The sequence below is a fragment of the Equus caballus genome, chromosome 3 (assembly GCF_041296265.1).
Source record: "Equus caballus isolate H_3958 breed thoroughbred chromosome 3, TB-T2T, whole genome shotgun sequence".
NCBI lineage: Eukaryota > Metazoa > Chordata > Mammalia > Perissodactyla > Equidae > Equus > Equus caballus.
The window spans coordinates 119719788-119746449 of record NC_091686.1 but is presented as its reverse complement, the minus strand read 5'-3'; the positions used below and the strand labels follow the sequence as shown (position 1 = coordinate 119746449).

The 26662-nt window shown below is 49.8% G+C and overlaps 1 protein-coding gene across 7 annotated transcripts in view; it reads right to left on the bottom strand.

The window, feature by feature from the left end:
* Positions 1-26662, bottom strand: part of EVC (EvC ciliary complex subunit 1) — an 87032-nt gene that overhangs the window by 27852 nt on the left and 32518 nt on the right. For 5 of the 7 annotated variants that reach the window (XR_011437241.1, XR_011437238.1, XR_011437239.1 and 2 more), the window contains exons 11-14: positions 25379-25477; positions 10943-11155; positions 4811-4920; positions 799-1009 (exon numbers count right to left, since the gene is read on the bottom strand). Coding sequence is in view for 3 of the 7 variants with exons in the window: in XM_023638373.2 (XP_023494141.2) it covers positions 799-1009; positions 4811-4920; positions 10943-11155; positions 25379-25477 (633 nt within the window). In the remaining 4 variants the exon portion in view is untranslated. Of the gene's footprint in view, positions 1-798; positions 1010-4810; positions 4921-10942; positions 11156-11450; positions 11601-25378; positions 25478-26662 lie in introns of those variants that run through there. The other 2 variants (XM_023638375.2, XM_023638376.2) reach the window with 2 other exon arrangements.

Below are 26662 nucleotides of genomic sequence, written 5' to 3'. Positions count from 1 at the left end.
ATGGATGAGCCTGTGCATGTGCTGCAGACTCCCCCAAGCACTTATTGAGCACTGACTGTGTGCCCAGTGCCATCTGTGGCCTCTCACATACACAAGGACTTCCTCATTCTGCCAGGACAACATGATGCCTGAACACTAGGAATGATGAGGAAACAGAGGCTCAGAGATGTTAAGTAACTTTGTAAAAGTCACACAGCAGAGCTGGGTTTCAAAGCCTGATCTGAGTCTGACAGTAGTCTGGGACATCATGAAGCCAAGGCAGGGCATTTGGGGCCCTGGGGTTTGGCTTTCCTTGTAGGAGTAAGAGTGGGGGGAGGAAGTGAGGGGGTCAGAGATGGGGCAGGAAGTCCTGCCTGCTTCCCGCCGAGCTCTCCTGGGCAGAGCGAAAGAGACTGGGAGCTCGTCCCTCACTAATGGGTCAAAACACATCAGCTGCCCCTGTTGCTCAGCGGCCAGGGGAGACCCGGAGTCAGCCTGCTTGCATTTCAACCCCAGGTCTGCCATTTACAAATTCTGTCTTTCAACTGTCAACACCTTAAAACCCACTTCGGAGCCCCTTCCTCCTCACCCCACACGCCGGCTGTCCCTCTCTGAACGCTGATTTCATACGCATTTTTAGTGTCATTCTCAGGACAGCGCACACGAGAGCTTCTGGCACAGTGGTGCCCGCCGTGGTCCCCACCCAACCCCAACCCAGGGGTGGCGGGATTTGGGTTTTGGCAAACAGGGCCGAGCCTGGAACCCGGGAAGGCGGCACTGCCCATCTGGGCCGGGCCGGGACCGATGTGCGGATCTCACCAGGGCCCGGAGCAGCTGCCACTGGTGCTCGTCCAGACACTGGGAGGAGCCCCGCTCCAGGGCGTGCTGCTCACGCAGCTCCTGCAGAAGGCTCTTCTTCCCGGCCAGCCTCATCCGCGTCAGGGCGGCGACCGCGCTGCCACGGAGAGCCAGCCTCCGGAGGGCCGAGCGCAGGAGCAGCTCGTGCTCCTGCAGGATGCACCGCGTGGACCTTTGGGGAGAGAGGGCGGGAGGCTGGGAGTCAACGCTTTGGGCTTCACTGAGTGTGACGGTTAATTTTCTGTGTTACCTTGATGGGGCCACGGGGCACCTGAACATCTGACAAACATTCTTCCCGGTGTTTCCGGATGAGATCAACATTTAAATCTGTGGGCTGAGTAAAGCAGAGCGCCCTTCCTAATGTGGGTGGGCCTCATCCAATCAGTTGACGGCCTCAAGAGATGAGAGTAAGGCCTTCCCGCGAGTAAGAGAGAACTCCTTCTGCCTGACTGCCTTGAGCGGGGACATCACTTCTTTTCCTGCCTTTAGACTCAGACTGAAACACTGGCTCTTCCTGGGTCTCAAGCCTGCTGGCTTTTGGCCTGGAGCTTACACCACTGGCTCTTGGTTCTCAGGCCTTCAGACTTCAGGCTGGAACTACACAAGGCCTCTCCTGGGTCTCCAGCCTGCCAGCTACAGATCTCGGGACCTCTCAGTCTCTCTCTCTATTTATATAGAGACACACACACATCCTGTTGGTTCTGTTTCTCTGGAGAACCCTGACTAATACTCTGAGCTACCAAGAAACACTCCAGACAGTCACACCCCACAGGGAACCTTTCCAGAGGAGGTAGGTTGAAATTTTCCCATCCTCTGCTACCTGTCCTCTTAGACATGGGTGCTCACCACGGTTGTATTCAGCCATCTGTTCTTTTTTTTTTGCTGAGGAAAATTTGCCCCAAGCTAATGTCTGCTGCCAATCTTCCTCTTTTTGTACGTGGGGCACCGCCACAGCATGGCCACTGACAGACGAGTGGTGTAGGTCCGTGCCTGGGAACCAAACCCAGGCTGCTGAAGTGGAGCGCACTGAACTTAACCACTAGGCCACCGGGCTGGCCCCAGCCGTCTGTTCTTTATTAATCTTTTTTAGCTTCATCATATCCTGCCTCGAGTTTCAGATGCACACATGCAGCTGCCTTTGGTACATAGCCACTTGAATTTCTTACATAACTTCAAACTTAACACATCCAAAACTGACATTGGGAGCTATTTTTGAGTTCTTATCTCAGTGACTCGAGTAAAAAACCCTCTGTCTACGAGAGAGGCCCAGCATTTGCTCGTATAAGTTGAGGTATTTGCTGCAGGCTGAAAAGCTGAGCAGAGTGTTGGCAGTCAGCCCACAGGGAGGAGAGGCCTGGGAAGCACCCAGGCTGTCAGCTGGGGGCCCTCATCCTGAGTAAGCAACCCTCCTTCACAAAGGCCTCATTTTTGATTGGCTGAATTCACACACGGAGCAGCTGGTCTACCTCCACCTGAAGTGCCTGCCAGAAGTAAGATAACTCCTCTCTGGGGAAGACCACATCATTCAAGACAACTCCTCTCTGGGGAAGACCACATCATTCAAGGTCTTAAATCATCTCTACGACCTGCAATCACAGAGTCCAGCATTGAGCAACAATAACCAGACTTGCAAACAGACAGGAATTGATGAAAAATAAAGAGAAAAAACAGACAATAGAAACATACCCACAAGACAGTAGAATAACCAGGCATGAACTCTAAAATAGTTATGAATATCTTTAAGAAATTAAATGATAAGATGAAGAATTTCAGCAGGTAACTGAAAACCATGAAAAGAATCAAATGGAAATTCTAGAACTGAAGACAGTAGCTGACATGAAGAACCAAGTAGATGCAGGTACAGCAGAGAAGACACAGCTGAAGAGGGCGTGAACTGAAGATAGCTCAAAATAAGTATCTAGACCAAACCACAGAGAACAAAAGAACGAAAAATACAAAATAGCATGTAAGAGACACATGGGATTAGGCAAATAGTCCTAATAAATGTGTAATGGGGCCCCAGAAAGAACAGGGAAAGAACAGGCAGGAGGAATCTTTAAAAAAACAATGGCTGAGAATTTCTAAAAACTGATGGAAGATAGCAAATTACAGATTCAAGAACAACAGATTTATAAAACAAACAGACAAAATATACACACAAAAACCACACATGTGATGAGGAATCTTGTAATAAACGGATACAACCCAAAGAACAAAAGAGGGCAGAAACAACTGAAATCAGAAGATGACAGACTATCTTTAAAAGTAACGACCAAACTAGGATTCCACAGTCAATGAAAATATTCCCTAAAAATGAAGATGAGACAGACATTTTCAGACAGACAAAACCTAAGAGAATTTGTCCCCACCTGATCTGAAATGAAGAAAACCTCAGGCGATGGAAAATCATCCCAGATGGAAGCCTGAAGGTGCAGGAAGGACTCAAGAGCCACAGAAAGGGTACACGTGTGAGTAAATCTTCATGAATACTGACTACATAAAACAGTACTGTCTCATAGGGTTGAAAATAGAGAGAGAAGTAAGCTATACAATGAGAAAAGCACAATCTGAGGGAGGAATAAACGGAGCTGAGGCATGCAAGGTGTTCGCACTGTCCAGGAAGAGGAAATATACTAACGTATATTAGATTTTGACAAGTCAAGGATGTAATTCAAAACCTCTGAACCAGTAAAAGTATAGCAACAGAATATATAACTAACAAGCCAAAAGAGAGAGAAAATGGAATAAGAAAAAGACACTTAATCCAAAAGAAGGCAAGACAGGAGAGAAAAGAGGAACATAGAGCAGGTGGGGTAAACACAAAACAAATAGTGAGATGATAGATTTAAAACCAGAATATATCAGCATTAGGGTTTACGTTAAACATAAATGGACTAAATATTAGTGCAATTAAAAGAAGCAGGTTTTCAGGCTAACAAACCCTGCAATGGCTCACTATTGTCCTCAGCACAGCTCACAGGTCTGCCCTGCTCTGGTCTGCTTACGCTCCCATCTCCTTCTCCCGGGGCTCCCCCTGCACCACCTGCTTCTTGACGTATATGCAAATTAGTTTCCTGGAAATGGCTGGGCAACCACAAACATAGTTCTATCGAAACAACTTTTCTCATATGAAATAAGCAAAAGGAAATATTTTTCAGCAAGTTGGAAAAAAACCATACCATACTTATAGCAAAAATATTAAAAAAGAACATAAAAATTTATTAATAAATGAGGAGGGACTGAAAATGGGCGCAAGGGGTGTTTGGGGCATGATGGAAATGTTCTAAATTTGGATCGTGGTGATAAGGGCAGAACTCTGTAAATTTGCTAAAAATCATTGAGTTGTACACTTAATGTATGTAAATTATACCTCAAAAAAGTCGTTAAAAAAGTTCCTATGACAGACAACGCTATGATGTAGAACTGGCCGCATTTTATAGACGAGGAAATGGAGGCTAAGAAACGTTAAGTCATTTGCCCAGATCAATTCTGACTCCAAGCCTTTATCCATGCACTCTGCTATCACCCTACTCCACGTTTATATTGACAATTTGGTTGGTCTCAAAACCACACTGTAGGGGCCAGCCCAGTGGTGTAGTGATTAAGTTCATGCACTCTGCTTCGGTGGCCCAGGGTTCGCCAGTTCAGATTGTGGGTGCGGACCTATGCACTGCTCACCAAGCCATGCTGAGGCAGCATCCCACACAGAACTAGAGGGGTGTACAACTACATACTGGGGCTTTGTGGAGGAAAAAACAAAAAGAGGAAGATTGGCAACAGAGGTTAGCTCAGAGCCAATCTTCCTCACCAAAAAAAAAAAAGAAAGAAAAAAGCATACCTTAAAAAAAAAAAAGACCATACTGTAAGAGGCAGGGGGCAGTTAATGTGTCCAATTTACAGATGAGGACACTGAGGTTGGTGTGGAGCATCACACAGGACACAAGGCCCCGACCCTTCGGAAAACTGTACTCACTCTTCACTGAGGCCACCAAGTCGGCCCAGGACTTGGTGGAGGATTGTCTGGTGGTCGTCCCGCAGGTGTGTCTGCAGCACAGCGGACAGAGCGTGCTCCTCCATCCACACCTAAAACCCAGGACAGAGGGATGACGGTCAGCTCAGGTTCATTTGATCCATTACCGCTCGGTTGGAATGTGCCTCGTTTCTTGTTTAAAAAAATCCTTTTCTCCCCTAATTTCATTAAATTTTCTCTTACATTTCCTTCTAAGGATTTAAAAGTTTTTCCACTTACATTTGCATCTTAAAGCATTTCATTTTCATTTTCTGTGGCATGAGGAAGGGGCCTAATTTTCTCTGGACAAATAAGTACTAATTGCCCGAGCACGCTTTATTAGATAGTTGATGCTTTTCTGACTGGCCTGCCATGCCACCCTGTCCCCATATAAACGCACGTCTCTCCAGGCTCCCTCTTCCGTGCTGAGGGTCTGTGTTCATGTCTCACCAACCCCAGTCCGCTGTGACGGCTGTCATTTGTTGACTCCACAAGGGCCAGGCTGGCCCTCCCACATCCGCTGGTCGGAAACCGGCTCAGCTATTCCTGGTTGCTCTTCCTTTCCTATGCATTTCAGGATCGGTTTATCAAGTTTGGGAAAATAGCTTTTTCGGATTTTCTTGTAATTTGATTGAATCAAACTGATTAATTTGGAGAGAATAACCTTTTTTCCAAATTTGGATTTCCCATGCAAGAACACGGCATTTCTCTCAAGTCTTACTCTATGTCTTCAATAATAACATTTTATAAACGTCTCCATTTGGCTCTTATACACGTTGATCAGATTCACGAGACAGTGTCCGTGTGTTATCCGTGTTCAGGCACAGTGGCCTCACTTTTGTGTCTGTCCTTCGTGGTCACAGAGTGGCCTTGCCGATGTTGACGCTCTGTGTCCTGGCTCAACAGGAGAACGCCCAGGCTGGCTCCTGGGTGTGAGGGACGATTCTTTTTTTTTTCAAGTGGTAGCTCTTCATTTCTAAGTCGCATACTTACCTCGTAAGTATAAACTTAATTCTTCTTCCCTCTGGGACAGAAGGAGAAACACGATTCCGACCTTCTCCCCACCTGCCTGATAGCGCCCTCTACCACTGTGGTTCTAGCCTATTTTCCAAACTGCTCATTGTGCGAACCATCAATGCTCCTGTGGTCAATATTATTTTTTTATTTCTTTTTTTCCCTTTCTTCTCCTCTACAGCTTTGAGAGGTACATATTCTATTTCTATTCTTTCCGTGGTTTTAAATTTTTAACACACATTCCTGACCCCCCGGAACCTAAAGAGAATCAACATTTCCTTTACCTTAGGACTCACGTCTGTTACCAATTCTGAAGATCTTGTACCCATAGTCGCTTTGTGCATTGCCTCTCCTTCACTCTCTCCATTGCTTTCTTCTAGAACTCCTATAAGACTGTGAGAAAGTTCCCATGGGACTTCTCATTCTGTTCTGCATGTCTCTTAACTTCTTCATTTTTTACTCTCTTTAGCTCTCGCGCTGGATCCTGGACCACTTTCTCACATTTATCTTCTAGTTCACACTGTTTCTTCAGCCATATTTAATCTGCTGTTTAACTCGTCCATTAAATTTCTGTTTCCATGACTATAATTTTCAATCATAAAAGTATACGGTTTTTCATCTGTCATTGTTTTTCATCGTGTCTTGTTTTTATGGCTATTAATTCCTTCTGTTACGCTTTTCGTTGTTTTAAACATACTTCCTTTATAAGTGCTTTCTAACAGTCCATCTGGATTTCTGGTGCTTGCTGTGGTCTAAACTCAGTACTTGCTGGATGTGCTTGCTCTCACTCACAGTGGCTTGTTCCTTATGTTTCATAATTTCGAATTTAGCTTACCTTCAATGTGGCTTTATCTGTGAGAATCCTGTGAGTTCCAAGGCCACACAACTAATAAATAACAAATAAAGCGGAGCGGGGACCCAAACCTAGGCCTGTCTCCACAGCTCACACATTTTCTGGCTCCTCCCTGACTGTCTCGTCTCACCAGGAGAACACGCACCTGGCTCAGCCAGCCCGCGTGACAACCGAGGATTTGATGGTTTGGGGGAGTCCTTCACTTTTCCTCATCTGTCCCCAGCAGTCTGGCGACGGCGCACGCTGCATGCGGAATCTGGATGAAACGCCGAGGCCCGGGTGTAAGTGGGCAGCCCAGAGCTCAGTTTCCCCGGCCTTGTGACTCCTAACACTTACACTCAATCTCACTAAACTACATTGTGTTACCCAGAACTTCTCGTTAAAGTCAGTCTCTGACCCCTCTTGTGAGAAGCGTAGGTCAGGCCTCCTTGTGAAGGTGACGTGGGAGCGAAGACCTGAGCAGGACGAGTGAGGTGGGAGCGTGCCCAGTGAGCGAGAGCAAGCCAAGGAGCCCACGAAGGCTGGAGCGGAGCCAGCCGGGGGAGAGGTCAGAGAGTGGACAGGTCCTGACACGCAGGGCCTTGTAGGGCATGGGGAGGACGCTGGCTTCCACGCCGTGTGAAATGAGGAGTCACTGGGGGTTTTGAGCAGAGAGGTGACACAACGTGACGCAGTGTCTTCTATCACGTCTAATGCGCTAGTGATCATAAGATGCACAATTATTTTAGGTATCGCTACGAGAGAAAAATCACTGCCAACTAAATTAAAATGCATCTCAATTTCAGGGATGTTAAAATGTTTTTAAAATTTGCATCTTAAAAATGAGTGGCATATAGTGTGTTTTAAAAGTATGTCTGGCTGGGGTTGAGAAGAGACCACAAGGGGCCAGGGCGGCTCCGGGAGGCCAGGGGGCCGGCTGCCGCAGTGGTCCAGACAACAGGTGTGGCGGCTTTGACCAAGGTGCTAGGAGTAGAGGTGGCTTGAAACAACACAAACTTAGAAGTTTACAGTTCTGCGGGTCGGAAGTCCAAAACGGAAGTCAAAGGGCTAAAATCAAGGTGCCAGCAAGCCTGCACTCCTTCTGGAAGCTCTAAGGCAAAATCCCTTTCCTGGCCTTTTCCAGCTTCTAGAGGTCACCTGCATTCCTTTGCTCATGGCCCCTCCTCCAGCTTCAAAGCCAGCAACGGCCGGCTGAGTCCTTCTCACACTGTATCACTCTGACACTGACTCCTGAATCTCTTTCACTTAGGAGGACCCTCTAATTACATTGGCCCACCTGGATAAAACAGAATAATCTCCCCATCTCTAGATCCTTAACTGAATCACATTTGCAAAGGCCCTTTTGCCATGCAAGGTAACACAGTCACGGGCTTAGGGGATCAGGACGGGGACATCTTTGGGGAGACGTTAGGCATCTTTGTGTCTAACACAAGTGCACTGGGGAGAAGCCCAGACCTGCATTAGAATGGATCACACTCTCAGAAGCCCCACGCTGCCACCTGTCCCAACTGTGCAAGTGACAGATCCCATAATCTTTCACAACTTCCCTGAGTAACAGGAGACGAAGGTCACAAGGCCCTTTGCGTAGAAAACATGGAAATGCACTTCTTAGCCTGGGTGCGTGTCTGATTGTCCATGAATAGTTTTCTTAGGGTTTCTCTTCTCGTGACAAATATTCACCTGAACCACAGAAAGTTCATGTCCCATTTTTATCACCAACGGGGAAATATGGAAAGTAGGAGGGCACATGGATCTCTAAATATCTTGGAGTAATTTAAGGCAATTAAACAATCAACCAGTAAATTAATTATGACATATACACCTTGAGAAAATGGTCTTGGGTCATAATTATTTAATCAGTTGATGAGGTCATTAACTATTCCGCCAAGGAAAATTCACATGCGTGCACAGACTCACAAAATAAATAAATCAAAGATAAAAGCCAGCTATGCACAGTCTGATATTTGCCTAAAATAACTTAAGACTCATAACCAGAGAGCTTTAGACAAATCGTAGGTATTTATCTAATAATTTATCAGAAATGAAATTCCAGACTTTTCCAAGGTCAGTATTATCCAATGATCGGACACTGTGCAAAGGTCTTAACTTGTATGATCTCACAGCAACTCTGTTGGGTATTTTGATCCCTATTTCTTCACACAGAAGCTGGGGTTTTGAGACATTTAGCAAGTTGTGCAAAATCGGAGCTGTGGAAGTTCACTAAGTGGCTAAAGTCACCCCGTCTATGAGGGCTTGCTCTGGCTCAAACGCAGGCGTTCCGCTTCCAAGGTGAGGGGCCTGTCTGCAAACCACAGCTGTCTCTGAAAGGCCCCACCCTCATTTTGGGAGCCGACATCAGAGGTGCATTAGACTCACCCGGGGGAGCTTTCCAAACTACTGAGGCCCAGGGTCCCCCTTCCTCCCCAGAGACGGCCGAGTAAGTGGTCTGGGGCCTAGGATTTGAATTCAGCTTCTGTTAGATCCCTTGGAAGAATAGGGATTGAGGTGATCCTGTGATAATTTCCAAAGCTGCATTATTGTGGCAGGAAACGCAGCGAAGTTTTCCCAAACATTTGCCATATCACAGCCACTGGGCTTTGAGGAAGGGAATGTAAACATGGAAATCAGGGCTGCTGCCCCCCAGGAACTTACAGCCAAGTAAAGGAGCCAGACACGTTACCGATGACAAGCTTCAAGGACAACGCGATGCAGCTGACAGAAACTAATTAGAAGGACATCTAATAACTCAGGACGGGCAGGAAGCTAGGCCTGTGTCCGCCCACAGCTGTGAATGGCCGTGTGTTTGCACAATGCTTTCCTTTATTTACTTGGCGCTTTGCACAGCTATGATTACTAGTTCCTTTGGAACACTCCCTTTGATGCATCAGTCGGGTGCTCTTTTGTACCTAATTGAACGCGCAACATAAAGAAAAAGGAGTGCTTCTGATAACAAGCACCTGGTGGTGGGCACACCAGGACTAGGACAGTGGCTCAAATGTGCCACCAGCGATGGGAGCAGTCCACCTCTCTGCGCCCCCATCCTGAGCACATCAGCCTCCGTTCTCCTGCATCCTGCCTCTAAGTTACTCTGCCTCTGAGGCTGCGGCGCCTCCAGGCCTCCTGTGCGTGTTCTGGGCAGGAATAATGGAACACTGGAGGGGATTTCTCCCAGCAACGCGTGGCCTTTGCTTTAGGAGAGGGCAGCTCTTTGCAGGACCCATCCCCTCTCTCATGGGCCAGAGCTGTGCCACTGACCTCTGCCAGATCCCGGGATACTCAACACGTTAGTTTTACAGCCTCCAGCGTGCAGGAAAGCAAGAGAGAAAGGAAATGCGGCATTTTAGTGTCTGTCACATTCGGAAATCCCTCCTTCATTTAACAGTTTCTATTTCTTAAAAAACAAAATTAATGTATAATAGTTCCCTAGGGCTGCTGTTTAAACAACACAAACCTGTTCTCCCACACTCCTGGAGGCAGAAGTCCCACATGGTCTCACCAGGCTACAGTCGAGCTGTCAGGGGGCCGGGCTCCTTTCTAGAGGTTCTGGGGGGAGTCTGTTCCTCGCCTTTCCCAGCTTCTAGAGGCTTCCTTCATCCCTGGGCTCATGGACACATCACTCCGGCTTCTGCTATGTCATCAGATCTCCTTTTCTGACGCTGACCCTCCTCCTGCCTTCTTCTAAGGACATTTGTGATTACGTTGGACCCAGCCGGATAATCCAGAGTCATCTCCACCTCTCGAGAGCCTTAATCTAACCACACCTGCAAAGACCCTCGTGCCACGTTAGGCGGCATCTTCACAGGTGCTGGGCATTAGGATGTGGACATCTCTGGGGGCCATTGTTCTATCTACCGTGTATACACATGGTTTTAATAATGAAATAGACTTTCACTGAAAAGCAGGAGTCTGTGTGCGCCACCCCTCCCAACCGACTCTATTCCCCTGAGAATCGCCTTCCGTGGTTTATTTCCATCCTTCTAAAGGACAGGCTTCGCTGGTCTTGACGATCGGCTGAAGGCACTACCTCCTGCCTTCCCGCCCTGGGAGAGGAGGACTCTGCTCTCTCCTCCCACCCGCCCTGGAGCACTGGTGCGGAAGTTCAGCAACGGGAATCCTGGAAGAGCGTCTAGCATAGGCACTCGGGGAGGCTCAAGGAACAAAATCGCTCATTCTTCTTCACAAGTTTCAAAAAGGCAGACTCGAGACCCCATCTTATGAAACCCCCGCACCTGCTTTTCTTGCTCCAGGAGATCTTGGAAGAGTTTCCACTGCTGTTTCCGGAAGCGATCCGACCTGCCCAGCTGCTGGGCGGCATTCGCCTGGACCTCCTGCCTCAAGTAGTCACACTCCGCCCGGGAGAGGCCGGTCGTGGCTGGGAGCGTCTGAAGGAACAGGACGTCCATGAACTTCTGGAACGTTTCCATGGTGCTGCGGTACAGCTCCTGAGGCCAAGAGCCATACGATGGAGTCACAAGTCATGTTCTCACCCTGGCCAGGCCCTGGGCTTCCCGCAAGACAGAGGAGATCCAGGGAACTCTCAAATCACACACACACACGCACACGGAGTCCTGGGAAATACCCAATGCCCTCTAGCCCTCTCACCGGGACCCGCCCTGCTGACCCAATTTCTGGCACCTCTAAATCATCATCTAGATTATTTTCACAACCCATCGGTGGTCTCTGCTTCCCTCTACCCTCCACACTTAGGCAAGTTATCTGCATAAACCACAGATCTTATCACAATTCGGGCTCACATCACTTGGAAGGTCTCTCTTCCCGTCACAATCAGCTACAAGCAGGGCTTCCCGGAGGTCCTGCCTCGTTTCTCACCATTCTCTTTCCTTCCTTCCGCCTCCCCAACTCCAGTCTTCTTCTAAAGATGTATTTCTTTGAATTGTGAAAAATGAAAAACCATAGATGATAGTATATTAAGCACCTGTGAATCCACCGCTCAGATCATTTTTTTTTTTCAGATTGAAAAAAGTAAACCTTACAGGTTAACTTGGAATCCTTTATGTTCTCCCTGCAAATCTTTTCCCTTCCCTCCAGCCTCCTCAGAGACAGCCATCCCCATGAATTCAGCATCTCTTTCTCGAGTTTAGATTTCTATACTTTCGCTACTCATTATGTCCATAAACGTGGCCTTTGGTGTGTGTGCCAATTCACATAAATGGCATCTGGTTGCACGCATCATTATGCAGATGCCTTTTCAAGCCACTCCCCTTCGTTCCACCTCCAGGCACGTTCACACCTGAAACGGACTCCTCTTCACCCTGCAAAACTCCTGCCAAACAATCCCTTCTCTGGGAAGCCTTCCCTGGGCTGCTCACACTCACACGGGCATTTCCGCCCTGGGCTCCCACAGCTCTCTGGTCGGCCCCATCAGGGCATCGAAACTACAGTTTATCTGTCATCCCTCCTGGACCACAGCTCTCCAAGAGCAGAGGCTGCGTCATCCTCAGATCTGCACCCGCGTCTCCCATCTTCCCAGACCAGGCACCAGATTGCAGTCCCTGAATGCAACGTGCACTGATGTGATGCAGAATGCCCAGGCCCCCTTCTCTACCCAGGAGCCCCCACACAAACTCCAACACTCAATTCAAGGTCTCCTCTTCCAGGAAGGCCACCTGGCCACAGGGTCCAATTAGGTGCAATGCAGTTTACACTGAACACCTGCTTTCCTGCTGCCAGTCTGGGATCTTGGTACATGCCAGGCAGAGGGTGCCCGTGTGACTGACCCCCAATAAAAACCCTGGACTCTTAACCCTGGGAGAGCTTCCCTGATGGACAGCACTTCACACGAGTTGTCACAACTCTTTGCAGGGGAGGAATTAAGCATGTCCTGGGCGACTCCCCTGGGAGAGGACTCTGGAAGCCTGGTTTCCTCCAGATTTCACCCCCTGTGCCTTGTCCCTTTGCGGATTCTGCTTCGCATCCTTTCTCTGTGATGAACCTTAGCCACGGGGAGGACGGCCCACTGAGTCCAGCGAGTGCTCCTAGGGAGTCATCTCACCTGGGGGTGGTCTTGGGGCCCCTCCTTTGCTGCGCCCCTCCCAGCACTTGCCACCCTTTGTGGTCACTGGCTGTTTGACTGTCCTCATGGACTACACCGTGAGGTTTCTTAAGAACAAGGTCTTATCCTACTACCTTAGCATCTTCAGGGCCTAGCAGGGTACCCGGCAAATAATATTTGGTAATAGCATTATGATTGTTAATAATTATGAATTCTTACCATGTGCCAGAAAGTATCATAAACACTTTTCTTATATAATCTCACTCAACCTTTGTAACAGTCCAAGGATATGTTCTATTATAATCACCATCATTTTACAGATGAGGAAACTGACACCCAGAGAAGGTAAGTGACTGGACATGGTTTGCAGAGGGTGAGTCCTGACCGTTGGACTAATGGACTCATGCTTTTAACCAGTACGCTGCAAGGGTAATTGGTGCTTTGAAAGAAAAATGCACATATTCTCAGCACCTAGTATGGTGTACCTAGGTCACACTTGGCGTGCTCAATGAATATAAGTTAAATTTAACTCAAATCAGTGTTAACTAAACCCAATGAACGTCACACGTTAAGAAGCTCACAGCCAAGCTGGACTTTGTTCAGAATTAAGCGGTCATGACAGGTGCATAAAGGACCCACATCCTTTTAAAAGATTTAGAGATCCAATTGGTAATGGCTGATCACGTAATTTGGACCAATCCTCCCACTGAGGAAGAATGAAAAAAAAGTTGGACAAAATGCTTATTAAATCATCACAAAAATCCTAAAGAGCTAACAAGGTGGTGAAGAGTGTATGGGCCAAGGTCTGGGAGAAGACAATCAGAGAGGTATCCTAGCTTTGGGGCTGTGTTTGCCCAGAGGGTGTAGGTCAATCCAGAGATGGCTGCACAGCTGGATGGACTTCTGACAGCCTCCAGCAGTCAAAGTGACAGAACGTGGAATTCATGGCCCACCATGGGGTGGGGCCTGGTAAATCACTCCATGCTTAGGTTGGAACCCGAAAAGCTGCACTAGCAAAACATGAGTGAAACCGAAGGAAACCAGCTCAGATTGGTTTAAACAGAATGCAACCTGGAGTTGACACATGTGGGTGGCCCAGGACATGTCAAGTCCTGACCTTGGATTAAGGTGATCCTGCATCATTAGAGGCCCAGTCGATGGCAGAAGCAAAGGAAAATCCTCTTTGGAGGAGAACATTACTGCATGCCTGAAAGTATTTCTACAAATAAATGTACAAATTTGGAAGAACGCATACAGTAAAAACTCAACAGGTACATGAAGAGACAAGATAACATGACCTAAGATCTACACAAACCACAGAAATCAAAAACAAACCCACAGGTAGTCCATAGCATGAAATCACACAACACGGACTTTAAAGTACTGATGTTTACTCTAGCCATGAAATTAAAAGCCCCTCTGAAACCTTAAAGCAAAGAGCTGGAAACTATAAAAAGTAACACCACTTAGTTCAAAAAGAATCAACTAGAACTTCTGGAATTGAAAAATACTGCCCAATATTATGAACTCAATGAACAGGTTTAAGTGCAGTTTAGAGGCAGCTGAAGAGAGAATTAGTGTGCTGGAAGATGGATCAGAAGAAAATCCAGAACAAAGTTAGGAGGGACTGACGGATGGACAACATGGAGGAGAGGATAAAGGCATAAAAAATACAATGAGGAGGTCCAATCTGTTTAATTGGAGTCCCTGAAAGAGAGAAGGGAGAGTCTAGGCAGAAGCAATATTTGATACAACAGTGGCTGAGAAATTTCCTAAAACTGATGAAAGAAATTTACGGATGAGGAAACTGAGGCTTCATCTGTGCACGTAAAAGAGAGGTTAAATAAACTGCATGAGTTTACATATGGGGCCCTGGCCAGTCAGGCTCCAGCACCCATGATCTCAGCCAGCATGCCCTCAGGTAAATGTGTTTTCAAACAACGAATGAATGAATGAATGAATGAATGAGGATATAACCAGCACCTAGTAAACACAGGGTCACCTTTGGCTACAATAATAGCAGATAAGAGAGTCTTTAAGAAAGAAAACATGACTGGAGATAAAGGGCTTCCCTTCATAATGCTAAAAGGTTTAACTCACCAGAAAGAAGTCAAGGTTCTAAATTTGTATTCACTTAAGGGGATTACCCAAGTCAAGGCAATTTGCCACATTAACAGAACAGCGCAGAAAAACATCATGATGATTACCTGGATAGATGAAGAAAAGAGCATTTTACAAAATTTAATTTCCATGTATAAGAAACACTCTTAGCAAAATAGAAATGGAAGGAAACTTCCTTAATCTGAAAAAAATATATAGCAAACATTATACCCGAGGGTAGAAACTATAAAACAATACTAAGAAAAATTAAATAAGACCTCAATAAACGTAGAGACATATCCTGTTTCTGTATTGGAAGACCTGATACTGTAAAGACGTTAGTTAATCCTCACCAAATTGATCCATAAATTTGAAATGCTAACCAATTTGGTGGCTATATCAGTAACTATAGAGGATAGGGACTGAAACTACACATACTCTTAACCCAACGATTCCACTCCTTGGTGTACAACCAAGAGAAACGTGTGCACACGCGTATCAAACAGCATCTACAGGAAAGTTCATGTCAGCAGAATGTGTAATAGTCTAAAACAAGAAGCCACACAAATGTCCGTCAACAGGAGAACGGATAAATGTGGTGTCTTTATACAATGGAAAGCTACAGACCAATGAGGGAGAACGAGCCACTGACACACACAGCGACACAGATGAGTCTCACAAGTTGACCAAAAGAAAGCTGATGCAAGAGCACACGCGACATGATCCCACGTACGTAAACGCAAGGACCTCATTTCCAGATAAGCCAGGAGATGCCTCCTGTGAGGGAGGAGGGTGGTGGAAGTGGGAGAAGGTGTGAGGGGGCCTCTGGGATCTGGCCATGCTCTGTCCTGATCCTGCTGAGGATTACAGAGACACATTTTGAAGAATCAGTTATTAATCTGAAAGTTTTATGTTATCCATTTATCCATGTGTGTTACATTTCACAATAAAAAATGGTTTAATAATACGGGAGTGATTTACTTTTCCTTCCAGCCTCTGGAAATCTCAATTTTCTGCCAGGAGACAGGTTTTTAAAATCGATTCTCCTCCGTTGGAATCTGTCATTCCACAGAGTGGCTGGGGACACGGAAAGACAGCGTTTCTTTTTCATTCGCGATTGTCCAACCACAAAAACACACTCTTTGCAAATCCAAGAAGGGTTAACTTTGTAAAAGCTGCACGGTCCATTAGCCTAGGCTCTTTCTAATAAAAATGTGCTGGACCCTGTCTGCTCCCTCGAAAGGGTCACTTCTGCACTCTTTGTCACGTGCTCTGACAGGCCACAGAACACATCGCTTCCCACTCAGTGCTGACACATCCCATTTTGGAGATATTGATTTATCCTGTGCCTGAAATAGAACCAGAATTAATCTGTGTTATTGCTCTCTCAGTGTGAGTGAAGGGTCGGGACAGCAGGGGGACCCTGGTGGTGGGCGAGGCCGGCCCCAGGCCTCAGCCCTGTATGCCCCTCAAGCAGAAGCACCAGAGCCCATGTTGAGGCAACATTCCACTGACTGTGCTCCTACACTCAGTCCCCCCCCCCCCCCCCCCGCAGCCTGATCGAATGACCGGCGGCCTCCCAGATTTCTTGCTGAGAAGTGACTTGCGGCAGGGAAAGTGCACACGTTCTGGAACCTTTACAAGGGCGTCTCAGCTTTCCTATCTGTCCTCAGGGAGAGAGGAACGTTTACTGTAAAGACAACACCTGCCGTGAGGGTGGATTCTCACGACCAGACACAGCACACAGCGAGCACGTCATAAACACCACCTGTTATCGTTGAGAAAAGTCTCTCAATACATACCTATTTCCATTCTAGGAACACAGCATTTTGGGGAGAAGCTGTTTGCGTTTTGGTTTGCTTATAGAGCGAGTGGGAGGGAGGGAGGGCTTGGTTCCCCGGAGCAGGTGTCCTTTGGAGAAAGCCAGGTGGAGCAGTGGGCTGAGCATAGGATGCAGGGGAAGCAGAGGACTAGCAGGGGGTCAGCCCCACACAGTGTGGGGGAGCTCAAATGACCCATGAGGAGTTGAGGCCCAGCAGTGTGGATCAGCCAAGGGGCTCAAACAAGGCAAGGACGTGACTAGGTCCGAAGATGCACTAATGAAAGTGGGTAGTGACTGAGTCGATAAAATGGGTCCTTGCAGGATCCCCTGGACACAGCCTGGCTCCCTTTGCATTTTTTTGTTCATCACAGGAACCAGAAATGTTTCCCCATAAGGACCACACCCTGATCGTTTCAAAGACACACATTTAACTACTTTAGAGTAAGCTGTGCACAGGATCCTGTGACAGAATGATCTGGAGAGCACATGTGAGGTCTGGTCTCTAAAAAACAGAAAGTAGGTTGGACCAAGGGTCAGGAGTCTGGGTCCTTGGAGCACTGGGCCATCCACCAGCAGCGTGACCACAGAGCAACTCACTTACTCTCAGGGCCTTCACCCAGCAGAGGAGGAAAATGACACCTCTGCCGTGAAGACAGGACACAGGAGGCGTGTGCAGATCGACACGGTGGCTCCAATCCTTTCTCCCCGTATGCACGTAACTTTGCAATGCCTTCCTCCAGGGGGTGGGGAGTACCTCCCTGCCCCTTCACTTTGGGCTCAGTCCTGTGACTTGTGTTGGCCAATGGAATGAGGTGGAAGTGAAGTGTGCTGGTATGGAGCTAGACCTCTGCCACTGCTATGGGAAGGACATTCCCAGGCTAGCCCACTGGTCTCAGGAGGAAATGAGAGACAGGCGGCGCATGACCAAGGTGTGTTAACCAAGCCCAGCCGAGATCAGCCGTCCACGGGCCGATGCCCAGACCAGGAGAATAACCCTGTCATTTCAGCCATTGGGCTTTGAGGTGTCTTGTGGCACAGCATTACTGTGGCCACCATTTGGGGCACAACACTAGACAGAGGGGGTCCTAAAGGCGAAAGCTCTGGTGTGAGTGTGTTTCATCCTCACCGCATCCATAGGTTCATTCTGCAAATGCCTCTTCGGCACCTGCTGTGGGCAGGCCTCTGCACCAGGGATACTGCAGTGGATGAGGTGGACATGGGCCCTGGCCTCAGGGAGTGCACAGCCCAGCAGGGGAGAGGGGTATTGCACAGGCCTTCACAGTATGCCATGACAAGTGTGATGGTGGTGGGGGGGAAGGCCCCAGGGGCACAGCAGGGCATCTGATTGGTCTGGAGACGAGGTAGAGAAGGGCTCCCTGAAGAAGTGACATGTAAGCTGGGATAAGAAGGAGAGCGAGCAAATCTGAGGGAATGGAGGGACCAGTGTTCCAGGCAGCAGAAGAGCAAATGCAAAGGAACTGTGGTGGAAGAGAGCAGGGCACATGTGGGGAACTGAGGCATGGCTGTGGTTATCCAGAAGGCAGAGGGAAAGGGACATGGCTCCAGACAGGTGGTAAGGAACCAGGTCCTGTGGGCCTTGTGGGCTAGGCTGGGGGGGGGGGGGGGCGTGTCTCATGGGGGAGGTTGGGTTGATTTCATGGGCCTGACTGGGTGGACCTTTCAGACAAGTCAGATGGGTCTTGTGGGTCAGGACATGTGGGAGCTTCATGGACCAGGCTGCATGGTCATTGTGGGCCAGGTTAAGGATGTTGGACTTCATCTTGAGAGCTACGGGTAGCATTTTTGGGTGTTAAGTGGGTTCTTTCATATGGTTAACCTACTAAGAAGGCAGCTAAGAATCCCTAGATCAGAGAGGTTAAGTGATATGGACCAGGCCACACAGCTGGTACACAGCTGCAAAGGGCCCAGAACCTGGTCTGATTCCTGAGTGATTCTTCTCTCCTTTGTACCTCTTTGCAGGGAGGCGAGCTGGTTGGGAAAATTACTAACACGAGGGAGGAGTGTAACGAGCTAGCATGTGGTACCATGAGGGCACTGCAAGTTTTACTTCTGCAAATAAAGAAAATATAAGTTAATTATTCCAGGAACTTTGTTACGTCAAAACAAAAAGCCATGTTCCCTTAGCTCCCTTATGAGAAGGAAGACACGAGTGTGCCCATCTATTTTCTCAGGCTCTGCATCCTGAGTGATGCTTTCTCACCCTTTAACCTTGATAAAGGACCAGGGGAACTGACTCACCCTTGACAGCACCCATGGAAATCTGCTTTCCAGAGACATGCAGCCACATGGTGTCTACACTTCTATTATTTCCTTTTCAAGATCTACTTCAAATAGATTACTGCTCAGAAAATCATTGTTTTGGTATTTCTCCACAAACTAATTTCTTCCACTCTTTGGAAACTTACTGTTTCCCATCTGCGGCAGGCTAAGTAACGGCTTCCGGAGAAGTCCACATCCTAACCCCTGGGACCTCTGAAGATGCCACCTCACATGGTCAAAGAGATCTCAGAGATGCGAGGAAGCTGAGGCTTCTGAGCGGGAGGTGATCCTGGGCTCTCTGGATGAGCCCCGTGTAACCACAGGGTCCTCATAAAGGAGAGAGGGAGGCAGGAGGTCAGAGCAAGGGGACACGGACGACGGAGGCAGAGGCAGGAGCGGGGCAACTACTGACTGTGAAGATGGAGGAAGGGACACGAGCCGGGGAACGTGGCGCCTCTGGAGGCTGGAGAAGTCACGGAAACCGACTCTCCCCCAGGACTCCAGAAGGAACGCGGCCCTGCAGGCACCTTGATTGTAGCCAGGGACGCCCTTTCTGGCCCTCTGACTCCAGAGCTGTAAGGTAACAACCTTGTGTTGTTTAAGCCACTAAGTGTGTGGTAATTTGCTACAGCAGCCACAGGACACTAACACACCATCTTCAAAACACTGATATTCCATCTGATTAATTGATACATTCACTGAATCACTGAATCACTCATCCATTTCTCCATCGATCTTGACTGACGGCCTATGATGCGTCATCCCCTGGGCCGGCTCCTGCGGAACACAGCCACAACCCGACAGGAGCGCGCGCTCCTCCTCCCCTCTCTTATTCACCAAAGCCCTACTCCCTACTAGAATGTCAGGAGCCCTAGGCCAGAATCCTGGGTGCCACAGTGGCGTGACCTTGACCTAAACACTTAACCTTTCAGGGCTGTGCAGTAAAGAAGGGCCTGGCTGAGAGAGAGGCCTGGCCTTTGCCCTTGGTTCTGGGGAAGTGACCTTCACGCTCTTGGAATGTCCTGCCTGATAAAAGGGTCTTTGTTTACCAGGAGCCTTGGGCCATGTGGGACAGTCAACGAGAATGAATGGGCCTCGGGCCGCGTGGCATCAACTCCACCTCCAGAGAGCCCGGGGGTTAAGGTCAGCCACGCTGGTCTCAACCACGTCTACATGACTGAGCCCCGATAAAACTGTGGACACCAGGGCCCAGGGGAGCTTCTCTGGTTGGCAAGACTCGGTGTGCAATTTCACACTGTGACCAGAAGTCCTCGCCGTCCACGAATCCACCGGGAGAGGACGACTGGAAGCTTTGTGTTTGGACTCTAGACTCTGCGCCATGTGCCTCTTCCCTTGGGGCCTTAATCTGAACCCTTCGCTGTAATAAACCATAGCCATGAGTGCCACAGCCTTCAGTGTGAGTCCTTCTGGAGAATTAAAGAAACTGAGGGTGGTCCTGGGGACCTGAACTTACGGCTGGTACCAGAAGTGAGTGGGTCTTGGGGACTACTCCCAAACACTTCATAAGTGCCTATTATTATTATTATTATTTTGAGGAAGATTAGCCCTGAGCTAACATCTGCTGCCAATCCTCCTCTTTTTTTGCTGAGGAAGATTGGCCCTGAGCTAACATCCATGTCCATCTTCCTCTACTTTATATGTGGGACGCCTGCCACAGCATGGCTCAATAAGTGGTGTGTAGGTCCACGCCTGAGATCCAAACTGGCGAAGCCTGGGCCTCTGAAGTGGAACATGCAAACTTAACTGCTGTGCCACCGGGCCGGCCCCAGTGCCTATTATTATTATTTCTGTGTCCTTCGAGGACAGAGGTTCATTTTTTTCTCCTTCTTTTCCTCAGCCGTAACTTCCTGTGAGACCCTGAAGCCGCGAGGCTCAAGCTTGGCAGGCTGTATTTCACCAAACTCTCCCGGGAGCCTTTCAAGAGGGGCAGCACGGCTCGGACAGTCAGAGATGAAATCCTAATAAGCAAGCCAGTCGGCGCGACACCTGGACTAGGATGGTGGCAAACCCTGCTCGGAGCCTGTCCCCATCATGATGACTCTGGGCTCGTTTCATGAATCTCTTCATGAGGAGCCAAGACGTGTAATTTAGTGGCATCTGCATCCATCAAACTGAGGATTTACTGTTCGTTTAAAGGCCAAGAGACGGCAGGAATTTAGAAAAATGCAGTTTTCTCCATGGCCTGAGAACCCTTAGGTGGTCATCAAATTTATCTCACAGCCGCGGTGCCTACAATATCATGATCAGTGTCACGCCCAGAGAAAGCAGGAAATCATGCCTCGGTGCAGTGAGGTCTGGGAAAGAGCCAGCCAGACTGCAAGGCGAGTTATCTCCTGAGCACGTTCTGTGTATAAACCCTCTCAGACAGTGAGAGATGGTAACGATGACCAGGGTGACATACTCTGAGTGCTCACTGTGTGCCTGACGTACTTCTATATGCTTTGGACGTGCGAACTTATTCAACCACAATAATAGCCACATGAAGAAAGCTTATTACCCCCACTTTTACAGAGAAGACTGAGATGTTCTCCATCAAAATAGACCCAAATCCCACGCTTTCTCACCACAACCATTGGCACCATCCCAGCCCAGACCCCCACCCTCTCTGGCCTGGACCACGGCAATGCCTCCCCCAGGTCTCCCTGCTTCCTTCCAGCCTTGCCCCCTACAGTCCATTCTCTGCACAGAAACCAGAAGGATCCTTGGAAAACTTACAGCAAGTCACTTCCCCTCCAAGCGCGCCAGTGACTTCCCGTCTCACTGTGAAGTCAATGCAACATTGCCAGACGGTCCGTGAGGCCTTGCAAGAGAAGCCTCTCTGAGCCTGGCCCATATCCTGCTCCCTCACTGCTGCCACACCGGCCTCCTTATGCTGCTGGAACACAAGCACGCTGCCGCCTCTCGAGCTTCACAGAAACAAGCCCTTCATCTGTTTGTTTGCTGCCGAGGCCCCCGTGCTGAGACTATGGTTGCATGAAGCTCAGTAACATTTGTTGAACGAAAGAATGAACGAACTGACCCTCCCAAGCGTGCAGCTGGTCAGTGAGGAAGCCAGATGCCCCCTGGGCCCAGGATCCAGAGCCAGACCCTCAGCCCCGGCTCAAGGCCACCTGCTCAGCATGCCCATGGGTGGGGCAGGCGGGGAGGCAGTCACCAAGCGCCTACCACGTGCTGGGCCCAGGCCCGGCCACACTGCCCTGCACGCGGCACTGCCTTGATGGTCAACAGGGCTCTGTCTCCATTTCATGGACAAGGAGAGGAGCTCAGAGAAGTCCAGGCTCTTGCCTGAGGTCACCCAGCCGGGATGCCACCACCAACATCCCAACCAGCTTTCTTCTGCTGTGCCAGAGGGTTGCAACCTCTCCTTCTAGAAACATCAGGTCAAAGCAGCTTCCAATAATCAAAGGCAATGATTTCCACAATCAAGGAAGGTAAAATGAACCAAAGTTATCTGGAACCCGAGGGTTTGACACGAATCTAAGGAAACATCTCTGAATGATTCTGGGAGACAGGCTGGCACAGGCCTCCGGCTCCTTCCTTCCAAGACACCTTGCGGACGACGGAATCACGCGCACAGCCTCCTCTTGCTCCGACACCGTCTAACAAACATTTCCAGGCACCTCCTCCCAAGATGGAGACCCCAGCAGGCAGCGCGCCTCACCCACTCCTGACGGCCTCTCCCGACGTTAGAAGAAAGGGTGTCTTCACTCTCTTGGTCCAACCGTTAAAGGGCCCAGCAACCAGCCGCAGGCACGGTAAAACCAACTGCATAACATCCTGAGGACACTGCTGGAGGGGCGAGGCTGTGTCACTGCAGCCCATCCACAAACCTTATGGAAACTGATGCATTTCCCGCCCCCGCTGAGACTGGCCAGGTTCTTACACACATATGGCTATGGCTCGTCCACTCCTGCAGCCATAATTGACACGTGTTCTAGCTTTGGTTTTGGAGGATGAAAGTGGGGCTTAATTGAACAAGATCTTAGATTTCAATCCCAGCTCAAGGGAGGAGTGTCAGCCTGATGGAAACACAACTGGAACAGGGCGTGGCTGGGATTGGCACCCCGCCTGTCTGGCCCCAGAGCTGTCTTCACTGCTGTCCCACCCAGCCCACGTCGAGCGGCATGGTCCATGGTGAGAGCACCAGCAATGAGGTTAGAAAGATTTATTTTAAATCCTGTCTTCACCGCTTGTTGGCTGCAGAACTTGAGCAGGATGGTTGGGCAGCACAGAGAGATTATGTAACCAACTTGAGGTCACACAGCATGTCAGCACCCAGAGTGGGGCTGGAACTGGCTTCCTAACTCCCGGCCCAGGGATTGAGTCCTGACTCCTCAGGGCACGAGGGTATTCATTTCCTCCCTGTGGGGTCCCGAGCTTTGACAAGTTCAATCCCACCCTGCACATTTCTCAAGAAAACCCTTCCTAGCTTCTCATCTGTGAAGGAAGGAAAATGCAGTTTCTGCCTCAAGGATTCTCGTGAGGATGAAATGATCGAATACTCAGAAAGTGCTTAAGACAGCGCCTGGCCTGAACAAAGCCTGCCTCCCATGTTGGTGTTCTGGGGCTGCATAACCGAGCACCGCAAACTGGGGGCTTATTCTCTCAAAGTCGTGCAGGCCAGAAGTCAGAATCCAGGGCTCAGCCACACTCCCCCTGAGGGCTCTGGGGCTCCGCCTCCTCCAGCTCCTCGTGGCCCCAGGTGTTCCTTGGTTTATGGCTGTGTCACTCCAACCTCAGCCTCCACTGTCTCATGGCCTCCTTCCCTGTGGGTGTCTTCACGTGGCCTTCACATAAGGACACCAGTCACTAGATTCAGGGCCCACCTAACCCAGTATGACCTCATCTCAGCTAATTACATCTGCAAGACATACTTCCAAATAAGGTCCCATTCGGAGGTTCCAGGTGGATGTGAAATTGTGGGGAACACTGTTATGCACTGAATTGTGCCTGCCCCAAGTTCACACGCTGGTCCTAATCCCTAGTGTGACGGTATTTGGAGACAGAGCCTTTAAGGAGATAATCAAGGGTAAGTGAGGTCACAGGGTGAGGTCGTAACCCCACAGGACTGGTGAGCTTCTAAGAAGAGGAAGAGGCACCACGGCTCTTGCTCACGTGTGCTCAGTCTCCCTCTCGCTCTCTCGCTCTCTCGCTCCCTCTCTCTGCGTGCACAAAGAAGAGAGGCCACGTGAGGTTGCAGTGAGAAAGCCGCCGTCTGCAAGCCAGGAAGAGGGGCTTCACCGGAACCCACTCCTGCCGACACCTTGATCTCGGACCTCCAGCCTCCAGGCCTGTGAGACAGTAACATCCCGCTGTCTAAGCCCCGAGCCTGGGCTGACCAATGCAGACACTACTCACCCAGGACAGCTGCATCAGGAGGAGGATCGGCCCTTCCTGCCTTTGCACGTGTTTCTCTCTGCCTGGGACGTCCCCCGACTCCCTGTCCACGGGGCCCGTCTCCTCCTTCAAAGCTTGGCCAGGAAGCACATCCTGCAGACAGCCATCCCTGACCCAACATTCACCCCTGGGCACCCCTCGTCCCTCCTCTCTGCACCCGTAAGCAGGGATGTTACAACGGGAGCCAACGCGGACTGGGATGTCGCGGTGCCAGGTGCTGTCTAAGGGCCTCATGTGCACTCAGTGCTCACAACAGCATGAAAGAGGGCACCACTGTTCCCACTGCACAGATGGGGACACCGACAACCAGAGAGGCCCAGTAAGTTCTGGAGGCGACGGGGGGGGAGGGTGGGCAGGAAGAGCCAGCATGCAGACCGAGGCATCTATGTGCAGAGGAGATGCTCTCCACTGGTGCCACCACCAAGTGCCCCCCTGGTGGCACTCGTCACATTCCTTCATAACCAGATGTCTGCCTTTCTGCCTTTCCAACAGCTCTGGGTGCTGCCTGAGGGCTCCGTCTGTCCGGGCCATCATCAGACCCAGAGCCCCGTCACTGTAGGGGCTCAGATGCTCCCTCCTGTTCCCTGAAAGCCAGCCCTCCAGGCTTCACCCCCTTCCAGAGTGCCATAAGTTGCCTAGGGAGACAGAGGCGGTGCCGGTGCTCGAACCCAGGGCTCCCGCTTCAAGTCCATCACTCCTGCCTCGTCGCTGCTCTACACCGATGACATCTGTAAACGCCAGGCTACTTTCCATTCTGGGTGGACTGACTTCCAACAACCTTTGCCTCTAGAAACACTTGGAGGTGAGAGTCCCAAGCACCTCAGAAATGGAAGGTGCCTCAGATTGACCCTGGCATCCGACACTGGCAGGGACCCTTAAGGGCACATGGCTTGCCTGGGTCACCCAGCCAAAGAGTGCCAGGGTTGGACCCGAACCTGGCTCTTTGGGGTCCCCGGCCCAGGAGGATGTGAGGTTCTCACATGCACACAGATCCTGAGAGTTGTTTGCCATTCCCCCCTTGAGACCACATACCTGACAGAGCGCAGCCACGGCATCAGTGGCTCTGACGTTCTCCTCTTCCTCCAGGTCACTCTGCGTCAGCCTCTGCCTCTCTAGGAGGGTGTGGAAAGCCTGTGAGCAAAACAGGAGCTGAATCCAGCAGAAAAATGCAGATTTTTTTCTTTTGCATAAAAACCTCCCCAACTGACCCCTGCCTCTCAGATTCAGAGGATGCTCACCCCTGATTACACACAGGAAAGTGGGGCACGGGGATGTCACATGGCTTTTGTGGCTTGCAAATAGCAGCCGAGGCCAGGGTCCTGTTTTCCTGATCTCCAGGAAAACCAGTCTGTGCTTTTGTCCAACCCAGTACAAGGAGGTGCCACCAGGTCACCTTGTCACTGCTTTCTCCTGGACACAAGCCACCCAGACATCATTCTCTGCTTTCAGCTGCTGGGGACCAACACCCAGGCCGGGGAGACACACACAGCAGGGCTGAGGCACACAGGAGATAAGAGATCAGAGTGGTCAGTGAGCAGCCTGGCCCTGCTGACCACGTGGCTGGCCCTGTCCTGAGGAGCCCAGCTGAGTGGTGGGGAGACACAGGTGTGCATCAGATGCCGCAGACACAGTCACAGCGGGGTCCAACCACAGAGGGACGGACTCCACTTAGGGAGCGGTGCAGGGGAAAACTCCCCATATAAGCTGAGCTTCAATGACAAGCAGGGGTTCCCTGGGGGGAAGACGGAAAGCCCGCACAGCCCGGGCTCAAGGAGAGCAGCAGGAGTGACAGGGCAGTAGGAATCCGCTGGCCTTGGCGGGGGGCCTGGGGCGGGAGGTGAGCTGAGAGGGAAGAAGGCAGGGCTGCATGTGGTGTGGAAGTCTGTGTTCTTCTATTTGTTCATTCATTCATTCACTCATCTATTTGTTCATTCATTCATTCACGCATGCATGTGTTCAGCCCTTCCTTCCTTCATGCCATGTCTCCTGAACACCAGCACATGCCTGGCCTGTGCGGAGGTCCCTGGACACAGAACCGACCAGGTCACCTTCTCCACACACAGGACTCGCACTGAGCGAGGAGATGTCAGGGAGAAGGGCCCAGAACTCTCCGAGTGACAAAGAGCTGGATAATCCCATCTTCCTCTGATTTCACACGGATCTTCTCAAAGACAGAAACAGTCCCCTCCCTTTAAGATGCACCCCAGAAGCCCCTGCACGGACCCAGGAAGGAGGCTCCCTGAGTGGGGAGGGTCAGCTGGGCCAGGGACCTAAATGCCTCTCCTCTGTTTTCAGGGGTCCCCTTCCCTGGCTTCT